Source organism: Lutra lutra, chromosome 16 (genome assembly GCF_902655055.1).
Source record: "Lutra lutra chromosome 16, mLutLut1.2, whole genome shotgun sequence".
NCBI classification, from domain to species: Eukaryota; Metazoa; Chordata; class Mammalia; order Carnivora; family Mustelidae; genus Lutra; species Lutra lutra.
The window spans coordinates 36886040-36898051 of NC_062293.1; the positions used below are offsets into that span (position 1 = coordinate 36886040).

At 39.1% G+C, this 12012-nt stretch overlaps 1 protein-coding gene across 11 annotated transcripts in view; it reads right to left on the minus strand.

The window, feature by feature from the left end:
• ACACA (acetyl-CoA carboxylase alpha) overlaps window positions 1-12012 on the minus strand; it is a 243255-nt gene that overhangs the window by 102058 nt on the left and 129185 nt on the right. For 9 of the 11 annotated variants that reach the window (XM_047708296.1, XM_047708297.1, XM_047708302.1 and 6 more), the window contains 5 exons: window positions 11277-11333; window positions 10985-11029; window positions 3607-3648; window positions 2334-2549; window positions 1397-1552 (listed from right to left, as the gene is read on the minus strand). In XM_047708296.1, the coding sequence (XP_047564252.1) occupies window positions 1397-1552; window positions 2334-2549; window positions 3607-3648; window positions 10985-11029; window positions 11277-11333 (516 nt within the window). The remainder of the gene's footprint in view (window positions 1-1396; window positions 1553-2333; window positions 2550-3606; window positions 3649-10984; window positions 11030-11276; window positions 11334-12012) is intronic. The other 2 variants (XM_047708298.1, XM_047708299.1) reach the window with 1 other exon arrangement.

Here is a 12012-nt window from a genome sequence, read left to right on the forward strand (position 1 = left end):
GATTTCAAGGGCACCTGGGTGGCTTGGTTGTTAGGCGTCTGCCATTGGCTTGGGTCATGATCCCGGGGTCCTGGGATCAAGTCCCGCATTGGGCTCCCTGCTTGGTGGGGAGCCTGCTTCTACCTCTCCCATCCCCCCTGCTTGTGTTCCCTTTCTTGCTCTCTCTGTCAAATAAATAAATAACGTCATATTAAAAAAAAAAAAAAAAAAAAAAGAATGGATTTCAAAGAGCTGACTTGCTTATTAACCAAAAGGTATCATCTGCTCTTTTCTTGAGGTTAAAAAAAGCCAACATTCTCTACATAGAGGAAATTGACAGCTCTCTATGACTGGAAAGGCATAGTTAGGGTATATGTGTATTTAGAGTGGAAGCAGAGAGGCAGATATAAAAAAACTTACTGAGAAATGGTAAGTCAAATCTGAAAATATATATAGTTATACAGTGTCCTGGCCATGTTCTCAGTCTTCTAGCCTCATCAGTCCCAGAATGCTTAGGAGACCTTTACCTAAACTAGATGATGAAACTTGATACTCAGTGAGTGGTCCTTGATTTTCTTGACAGGCTAAAGCAACCTATCAGTTGTTTGGGAGTCTTGAAGAAAAACAGCAGAAAATGATTTTTCAGGTCTTAGAAATTCAGTTCAAAATAGCCAAAGTCCATGCCTACAAATGATCTTGAGAAAGGGGGATACTGATTCTCCTAAGGAAAATTCCACAATACCATGGCAGAACAAGGTTAGAGGGAATACAAACAGAGAGCAGCTTGTATTTATTACACCTGGGATAGAAGGTCAAGTACAGAGTCACCCTGTTTTCCTTCCCTAAATTATATGGAATGGATTTTAGAATAGAACCTCAGGATAGAAAACATACATAATACATGTGAAAATTCCTTATCAAACAAATCCCCTCCCTGTGGAAAAATACTGAAGAGAAACAGGTTAGACACATTGAGAAGGTGCACTGCCTCCCTAAGGGCAACAGGTAAGTAACATTTTGTGCAAACCAGCAGCAGTTTTGCCAAAAGGCCCAATAATAGCGAAGTTATTCCAGATGAGAAATCCTAGGGAATTATATAAAAACAGGACCACTGCGATGACAAATATCACAGAGCAGGTACCAATGGACTAACAGAAAGAGATTTTATGTTTTTATACTGCTTACCAGCAAGATAACAGCATACCATCTTCTGTTTTGAGTCTGCTCTCAGTGGCTATATCAAATTTCCCACACCTTCTGGAAACCCTGTCTCACAAGCATTCTGTAAACCTTAAAGATTAAGGGCTCAACTAGCTGACCAAAAGTACCTGTTTCCAGGTCCAAGTGAAAATAAATATGGATGAATCTCTCTGCTTGTGTTTGGTGGTGCTGGAAGAGAAGCTAAGGAGAAATGTACCTTTGATGGGTCCATGATGACTGTGGGCACAAAGTTGAGGAAGATGTGGTTGCAGTCAGTGCGAACATTTGTATTATTAAAAGCAACTTCCAACTCATCCATGGCTTCTAGGAGCAGCCTCTCCCCTTCATTTTGTAGATATTCAAAAGAAGCTTCCTACGCAAGAAGAAAATCAACATCCATGTTAGTGTGCTGCAGAAGAGTCAATATCAATAGAGAACTGGCTATATAATGACTTGAGTAGTAAGTATGTCATGAATCATAAGGCACCTGCTTATTACCTTCCTCCCTAGAGTAGCTCAATAACTGTGGGTGGCAGAGGCAGGCAAAGGTCAGATAAAGAGCTCCTGCCAGCCCTTCCTCCTGCCCCCTAGCAAGGCATTTCCTTCCAATAGTTGGACATGCTGGGCACCCCCAGAGCTATACCTCCAATAGGATTACATTTCACATATGGCATATGGAGCAGTTTAGAAAGTAAATCTATTTGGAAAGTGAAAGTTGAAAAAGGGTATAGCTTTGGGATGCAGTAATTAACATGGCAGGAAGTGCCTTGCTATACACAGAAACTACCCTGTCTAGATGGGCTTACAACGGGGCCAACTCTAACTTTATCTTCTATCGTCACCTAACTCTAGCTGTGATTTTTCCATTAAGATGCTTTCGCTCTTCTCAAGTGAGTGCTTTCATGCTTCTACTACCTAAAAAAAATTTTTTTAAAGCCCCTTATAATATGGAATATTTATTTGCCCTTTATAATATGGAATATTTATTTTTGTGAGAGAAAGGACTGTCAGACTTCTGCTGGTTACTGGAGAGTGGGAAGAATGAAAATAATGATTCAAAAAATGATTTAAAACATGAAAACCTGATTTTCAACAATGCCTGCTTCTCTGCCCCTTCCCTCAGGGATGACTTCCCACCAAAGTACAGGACCCACCTTGGTGACTAGATCAGAATGTCTGATGATTGCACGCACGAAGAACCTGTAGTCTGTCACTTCTGTGCCCACTTCCACCTTGGCTGCCCCAAGATATAGGTGCATCTTATGATTTGCACACGGAATGGCAGTAAGGTCAAAATTTCTCATCCGGTTCAGCTCTAACTGGAAAGCTAGGGCAGGCTCCAGGTGACGATAGATACGATCCTCCTCAAACTGAGCACAAAAGTGGAGAACAAAAGAGCTCACAAGAGGCAGTTAGAAAATTATATTATGAAGAACATGTACATAGAAGAGAGGCATAAAAACAGAAACATAAGTGATCATGTGCAAATAAGCAACAAAAATGAGCTACATTCAAGGATAATGCTATAGCTTATGTAAGATTAGGGACTAAAGTGCCTATTTACTTCCCAAGCTTTTATCATTTATGCTTTTACAAGCAGTGATGCTCTCCATTAAAAACAAGCGAACAAAAACACCAATTCCCTCAGAACTCCCACTGCACTACCGTCTATACAATTCATTTTTGATAATTAATCACAGACTGCTTCATATTAATATCTACTTCACATACTGGTGTTTTGGGTTTACCCAAATGTTTACAGGCAGGGCCTGTTTTATACTCTTATTTCTGGCACAGTACAAATGACACAATAAATACTCAACAAATAAATATCATCTAGTTTTTAAAAATAAAAATATTTGGCTTTGGAATATTCACTATCCCTATAGATATATTATTATTTATCTCTCTCTCTTTTTTTAAAAGTTCGATTTACATTTACTGCATGTTTTGCTGAAATAAAATTGTTCGTCCAGTGCAGATGTCAATTGACTGAATGGAGAGGGAGAACCAAAGCCATTTACAGGACGAAACCAATACGGTCTGAAATTCTGTATTTTAAAATTGAAAAACAAATGCACATAGACTTGGGTATAAATGAACTGCCGCCTGTGGGTGACAAGAATACTACTAGTAAGTATAGCAGTCCTTTAATGTATCATTAGGATCATCCTAAAGCATAGGGAGGACTGTGAGAAGTTATCGCTTTCTCCGGATAGCTCAATACATTTGATTGTATCCTAAACCAAACTCTTTCAGAAAGGAGTCTTCTTTAGTGCCAAGACACATATAAGGCAAAGGAAAGCACAAGTTCAGTCAGAGAAAGGAGAATTGCAAGAAGAGCACATGGCAAAGATAAGTCACTCTTGGGTTTTTAAGAACTAAATGAAGATTTAGAAAAAAGGTGGGGGGGGAATCAGTCCTTACCTTATCCCTTGCTCGGAAGGTGAAAAATTTAGGAAATTCTCTCTGTGTAAAAGAAGGGGGAAAAATGTTTCAGTCTTTCATGGATATGACTCTTTGGGGATAAACACATAGTAAGTAGAGAAACAGTCATGCATCTAGGAGGCTGTTCCTAGAAAACATGCTCCTTACCTAAGCTTAGCCTGGGGAATATGAATGGTCCTCTGGATAACTACCACTTTGACCCCACTTCCAAATCTGAAATCACCACACTATCACCCTCACTTTAATAGCTATCCTCTCCTATGGGAAAACAAAATTAGTATTTTTTTCATCTCCCAAGTGAAAAAAAAAAAAAAATCTTTCCAGGTGTTGCTTTTGGCATAACCTGGCAAATAAAACCAATATACACTTATGCGGCAGCACTTCAACAGTAGTTACGGGACTGATTTCCCAAGTTTATCCTTAAGAAACTCTTAAAATGTAAACTAGCCAGACAGCACAGGATCCCCAATCCATGTTTTTTCCACATTCGCTCTCAAGTCAATAACTCCAAGGGTTTAAACAACAATACTTTAAGACAAAGCAAAAGTATAAGATGTTACTTTGGTCACTACCACTTTATGTATAAGAAAATGGGACGGAACTAGTGAACTTATAGTCATTAGGTCTTACTGCTCTTTTGCAGGGCATTACACAACAAAGCAACCAATTTCCTAGAACCTTATTAATTAACAAAGATGAATTCAATTAGCAGAGTCCATTAGTTTCTGAAATTTAACTTATTAACACCAAATACCCCTGCTTCTCGGATGGGAGGCTCTACTGGCAGTGTTGGAATCAAGTCATTACTATTTGCCTCCATAGGAGGTTTCATTAGGTATCTCCTTCATTATGAGTGCAATAATCAAACACTTACTGGTATACAAGGCAGACAGACCAGGACTAGCTAGCTGCCTAAACATCCCTCAATGAGCTTTAGGAAGCATGAAGGAAACATGAACCGAAAGCCTTCTAGGTGGCAGGGGCTCTTACGTGCTGTCCCACCAAACACTTTCAAAAACCTCTCAAGTATTAATGATGACTTATTCTACAGCTGAGGAAGCCGGGGCCAACTGATATGCCCAGGATCATAAAACCTGAACATGAACTCGAGTCTCTCTGATGCTAGAGTCCACACCCTTTCATTTCTACCACTCCTCCTCAAGTGTAGGACACCGACTTTCTACTCTTGTCATAATCCAAATTCCTTATTTAGAGAACTTCTCTTTAATGAGATAAAAAAACAAATTGGGGCTTTAAAGAAAATAAAAAACAAATAAAGCAAAACTCCTGCTGAAAACTTGTGGTTCCTGAATTTACTGAGAGCTTCTTGAATACCTTCCACAGGTATTTACACCTCATACCTTAGCTAAAGCTTATACCGTCAATAAATCATTTTACATTTCCTTGGCATTTTGACTGTAAAACTGCATTTAACAGGCTTCTAGGAGCTTGTTTAGCAAGCCCAGGAAATCCCTGTCCAGGCTTGCGTCTTTAAAAGCCCTTTGAAAGTGGGTTTTACACAGCACTGATCTTTTACTGATGATGTTTTGTTCTAAATAATTCCCCTGAATGATAGTGAAGAATGTGGGGATGACTTCAAGGTTAAGCAGGAAGATGTTCAGCTGAATTGTCAGTAGATTTCATGCTCATGGCTTTATTTAGCCTCGTTTTGGTTTTATTCTTGAGAGGTATGGCTTTCAGAGCATTAGCTAAAAAAGCAACAGAGGTCAAAAAAAAAGAAAAGATAATAAAATCTTTCCATGCAATTTTCTGAAAGAAGAGTCAAGGAAAGTGAATGTGTATATATGCAGGATCAAAATCATTTTTCTTCAAAAACCTTGTAATCATAGCCAAAAAACACTTGTCTTTACTACTCAGCCAATTAAGAAAATTTGTAGTAACTGAAAGCCAGGGGGAAAAAAAACAGTCTGAATTTACAACAAATAATGAAAGAAGCTAATTCTTGACAGAGACAGGCAAAGACTACCAAAATTAAAAAAAAAAAACAGTTTCACTAAGTTTAAGAAAAAGTGTTATGAGATGATACAGGCAAGCTTTTTTTTTTAAAGCTTTTGAGCAAATTTTTAGTTCCCTAGTGAGATCCTCAATTTAAGCGTGAAGCGTTCAGAACAAGAGATGGCCAGAAGTTCTGTGCGATGAAACACCAGGATTATTGAGCAGTCCTTGGAAAGCTATACAAGTTCTGAACACTTTTACAGCAAGTCATTTCTTTCAGTGCTCAAAAATTCACAGAAAGAGAAGAAGAAATGCAGAAGTCTGGACCTATAGTTGTAGTAAATTCCTTCACCCTACCTCATCCTTCCAATTTTTCCACTAACAGCATTCATGCTTATTCCATCACTAATGTAATTGCTTTCCAGGCATTCTAGTAGTGTTATGGGCAAATATCATAATTGAATGTACACAAAGAAAAACCCTCTTAGTGTTCTGATACCAAAAACCAAAAGAATGCAACATTTCTCAGGAAGAAATTATACCCCTGCTGTGTTCTAATCAGCCAACCATCATCAAGACAATCAAAATAATTTGCCTAAATTAGCCAATCAAGACACCCTGCAAATCAGAGAATGTGAAAACCTGCAACAGAAAACATCATAGCTGATTATGATACAAATAATCGTGTTAAAAACCTAATGAGATGAAGAAATTGGAAACTTGCTGGTGCAATTCTCTTTTACCTCAACATGCTGAGAACTAATTATATAGACTGTAATTAAAACAAAAACCCAAACCAAACCTTTTGAAAAACTAACAGTTGATCCACTAGCAAACAAAACTACCAATTTTTTCCCAGCTTCATTGAGATATAATTGACATACCAATTTTTTTTTAAAGAAATGAGCTACTAACCATGATAACTATTTTTGATAGTGAGTTGGTTCTTCCTTCAGGCCCAAATAATCCAAACCATTTTAAAGCGGGAATGGCTCCTAAAAAACTGGTAGAACCACAACTATCTCCTAGGTGACTTATAGCAGAATTTTTAAAATCTCATGAATCTTTGCTTCAAACAAGAAGCAAAACTGATTTTATTTTATTTTTATTATTATCTTTAAAGATTTTATTTAATTTTTTGACAGAGAGAGATCACAAGTAGGCAGAGGCAGACAGAGAGAGAGAGAGGGAAGCAGGTTCTCCGCTGAGCAGAGAGCCCGATGCGGGACTCGATCAGGTCATGAGATCATGACCTGAGCCGAAGGCAGTGGCCTAACTCACTGAGCCACCCAGGCGCCCCATTATTATTATTTTTTAAAGATTTTATTTATTTATTTGACAGACAGAGATCACAAGTAGGCAGAGAGGCAGGCAGAGAGAGAGGAAAGAGGAGGAAGCAGGCTCCCTGCTGAGCAGAGAGCCCCATGCGGGGGGCCCAATCCCAGGACCCTGGGATCATGACCTGAGCTGAAGGCAGAGGCTTTAACCCACTGAGCCACCCAGGCGTCCCGCAAAACTGATTTTAGAATCTTACCACCGTGTTTGGACCTAATGCTCTTGTTTAGGTTGCAAAGGATCAGAAGAATCCTGAAAATTTGCATTTTAGTATCCTTAACAAAACTGCACTGAAAAAAATGATGGAAAGCTTCAAAAAGCATAATACTTACATCCCAATCAAACAGCACCTTCTGCTGCATTGTCTGGAACTCTAGATTGGAAATTCGAGTGAAACTAAGAGACTTAAGTAATACTACATAAAACTGGAGAGCCTATTCAGCTGCAGAAACTCAAAGACCCTGTTCTTTGGCTTTAAAAGCTTCAATACTTCTTTTTTTTAAACATGAAGGAGAGATTTACAAGGATGGGTCTGTTTTCCCTCCAACTTTGTTTAAATACTCATGTTAAGCAGTTATTCACATCCTGTTTTGGGCACTTGATTTAATTAAAGGACAGGGAAACAGTGTGGAGACCCAGCCTCCTCACTGCTGGTGGACAGGGCCAGCTCGGAAAAATACACTCCCGTGTTCTAAGAAAGTCTCCAAGAGACTAAGGCAGCAGCAGACTCCAGTGCTCAGCTCTCTGGGGACTGCGGCTATTAGACAAGGAAGTTTTCGCTGGCATCTGAATAAGCCCCTAACAATATACAGACTCTCTAGGAATGTCTCCTCCGTCTGGCCCTCATGGGCTGGTTCTCGTTCTGAAGCAGTCAGAGGACCATACAACAGCACAGCAGCCTCTTTCCACACCAGCCAGTGTTGTACTCGGTAACCTTCCTCGTCTCCTTGCCCCCTCATGTGCACCTTCTCTCTTCTATTCAATAATATAGGGATTTCACAGTGTAGAACAGGGGAGGCTGCATACATCACAGTGGATTACCAAGAAGCCAGAGAGATCAAGGGATTCATCTCTAACACTCCCAGAAAGCTTCCTCTTTTTCACACTACACTAACTACGGGGCAAGCACACATCAGATGACATGAGAGAGGCTAAGCATCCTTCATGAATGGCAAGCTACCACCAGCAGAGGATCTCACAGCAGTACCATAAGAGTGAGCCCTGGATTTGTACGACTCCTGCCAAGGCTTCCTGGCTATTGCAGATCCTGGACAGAGCTCAGTAATAGTTGCCCTTGCCCCCTGCATAACCACTAATCATTTCTAAGGAGCCCAACATAAAAACACCGCCAACTCCTCTGTCATTCAATTCTTGGGAGAAAGTCCAGTCCACACCTAAACCTTAACATCTTCTACCTCCTAAAGCAACATTTCCCACACTCATGACAAAACACTTGATAATTTAATGGATTTCCCACTTGACAAGCCACTATAAATAGGAACTGGACAATGATTCCTGGGGAAGACCAGCTGCTGGGCTTAATTCCTAGCAGATTTTGCCTATACATGTCCCTATTTAACCTATTGGATAGCACAGAGAAAGAAGAATGTTTTAAAGCTGTAGATACACTCTAGGACATGACACAGATTCAGAGGTAAGAAAGTACAAAAGAAAAATAATGCCCATGAGAAATTAATCGCTTTGGCTTTTTGAAGTTTTAATGGAGGGTTTTAATTTATCATGGAATGCTTATTATAGAAAACCAGTTACTGTGCTATAGACATGAAGACCCTGTCTGAACTATTAGGGAAAAGGAAAATAATTTTACAAGTTCACTATTATTTCCCGGACTATTATATTACTCCAAAGTCAGTGAGAAACGAAATACCACAGTAAGACTTAAGAACATAGTCCAGGGGTGCCTGGGTTGTTCAGTCAACAGCTCAGTGTCTGCCTTCGGCTCAGATCATGATCCCAGGATCCTGGAATCATGCCCCACATTGGGCTCCCTGCTCAGTGGGGAGCCTGCTTCTTCCTCTTCCTCTGCCTGCAGCATCCCTTGCTTGCGCTCACTCTCTCTGTGTCAAATAAATAAAATCTTAAGTCAATCAATCAATCAATCAAACCTAGTCCAATACTCTTCCCTAACCCAGGTCTCAGCTCTGGCATATCTACCTTAGTTCTGATCAGCATTTCCCAACCATACTATTTATTCATATTCTATCCCAAGTATCAATTTTATACTCTAAGCTCCTGATTTTTCTTCCTAAAGCCCCAGGGTTCTCTTTAACCTCCTCATACTTCTCCACTGCCTCCAGTTTCCTATTTAAAGTTATTGATTGATATATATCTGCATTCTGCTTGATTTCCTGACATCAATAACACAGGGGAGTTGTGCAGTCCACAACATTTCCTAAAGCATTTCAGGGTATCTTAGCTCTTTAGCTTGCAGGATAGTCTGTCTTGTTTCTCTATAGACTAGACCAAAAAGGTGAACTGTGAGAAGAAAAACAAAATGTCAAGTACTACAGATCTAATAAACAAAGTGGTAAAAGTAATCACACATAGGTCCTTGAATTTAGAAAGTCCTTTCCAGAATCCCAAATGCTATCTTCATTATTGCAAATGAGCAGTGCTTGAAAACTAACTTAATTATCTTAATTGTTAAAGGAAAACAAAACAAAATTCTTATCAGGAAAATTAAGACTTCCAACCTAATATTTTCTAGAATCTTAGAAAATGACATCCTGATTGCAAACTGGATTTTTGACCTTGTGGCTATCATCATACTAGGTATGATCATGGATATACCACAGTTTAGATGCCAGGCTATTCATTCTTTTTTCAACAAAATTGTTAATTTCATAAATACTGACAGTTAATTTAGATAAATGGGAGAATAAGAAATTTAATGCTTAATTTTATTTATTTCCTGTTCCTAGAATTAACACAAGACAAAAACACCAACTTGGGTTCTGTTAAAACATTTTAAATAATAAATGAGTATTTTTCAGAATTGAGAATTGAGAATTGTCAATAATGGAACTGGAATCCAACTTTGGTAGAAGCCAAGACCCCAAAGTACAATTGGCAGTTGTTGTTCTTCTTCTCTTTTTTTTTTTTTTTTAAAGATTTTATTTATTTATTTGACAGAGAGAAATCACAAGTAAGCAGAGAGGCAGGCAGAGAGAGAGGAGGAAGCAGGCTCCCTGCTGAGCAGAAAGCCCGATGTGGGGCTCGAACCCAGGACCTGGGATCATGACCTGAGCCGAAGACAGCGCCTTAACCCACTGAGCCACCCAGGCGCCCCTTCTTCTCTTTTTTTTAAGATTTATTTATTTTAGGGAGAGAGAGGAAGAGCACGCAAGTGCAGAGGGGAGCTTGGAGCCTGACAGGGGGCTTGATATCACAATCCTGAGATTACCACCTGAGCCAAAAGCAAGAGTTGGACGCTTAACTGACTGTACCACCCAGGTGCCCTTTAACCGGCAATAATTCTTTTTTTTTTTTTTTTTTTTTAGATTTTATTTATTTATTTGACAGAGATCACAAGTAAGCAGAGAGGCAGGCGGGGGCGGGAGGGGGAAGCAGGCTCCCACTGAGCAGAGAGCCCGATGTGGGGCTCGATCCCAGGACCCTGGGATCATGACCTGAGCTGAAGGCAGAGGCTTTAACCCACTGAGCCACCCAGGCGCCCCTTAACCAGCAATTCTTGATTACTGAGTCTCTAAATTCACTATGTACACAGAAGAAATTACTAGCTAGTTTCTGCTTCTTCCTTAGTCATCTGGATAAACACATATGTTCATTCTTAACTTTTTCTCAGATGATACTGAGAATTCATTATAGGCTTAAAAAAGAAAAAACAAACAAAAAACAAAAAAAAAACCCACCAGCTTGAACACACCTTACCGAAGTGGAAGATTCATTTTAACACTTTCTAAAATAAGAACCAAACATCAGGTCAGCCCTTCTAAATAACTCACACATGTTCAATGTATTTAAATAATCAGTGGCAAACAGATAAAACAATAAGTAATCTTTCATTGTGGTTCCTTTTACTTACATGAAATCTCTGATCCACCTCACAGTTGACCTGTTTTCTGAAATCCTTTCAAATGAACGACAGAAAAGAAGGAAAAACAGAAGCTGGCAATCAGTAATAAAATTAAAAACAAATTAAGTAATAAGTAAAAAAGCAATGAGTTAAATTAATTTTTCCTGATTAAATTTATAGAAAGTTATCTATTTGCAGAGACTCTACATGTAAGTATATGATTATATTCCCATATTTTATTTTTATAAGTTCTAGCAGCAGCATAAGACACATTGGGGAGGTATCATTCACATGCCAGTACCTTTTGTGCAACCAGGAAAGTAAGGCGCCGTATCCCATGCTCAACCAGGGTAGCTTTCTACAAACAAACACGTGAAAGAGAAGACAGATGAGCTCTCCATTCATCTTCAATTTTATCCCACTTGGTCTTCATAAAGCTCTGACTGGGTAAGAACCCTTTTTGGATCTCTACGTTTTGCCTCAGTATCTTCAACTTGCAAATAAACAAATCTCAGCCTGGCTCCAATGGAATAGGTTTCAGATATTGATCTGGACAAAACTGAAGGACAACTTTGTAGGGAAGGATCATATGAAGTCACCTAAATTCTCTAAAGACTGATTTACCTCAAGGTGGACCTTAACACAATTTCTGCTCATAAAATCATACTTGGTGGGCCTGTATTCAAATGTGAAGATTAATAAGGATACAGAAGCTAAATGTAATCCGGTAGAGGGAAAAGAAGAAATTCCCATAAAACAGAAAGCTCAGGTGTTACACTGTTATTTCCAGATATTACCTATCATCAGATACTGCACTCCTAGAATTCAACATAACAAGTCCTGACCTTTTCCCCCCTGCTTTACATGAAGATTTTTTTGTTAAGATTCTCTTTAAAAATTGGTAAAAGCAATGTTTAACAGGCTTTTAAACTTAGTGGTTATTTACATCTACACTTGGCAGAGGCAAGCAGTATATCAGGAGTGAAGAGAGACCAGTGGTTTCAAGACAGACCCTTCCATGAGTCTAGGGCCTTTGG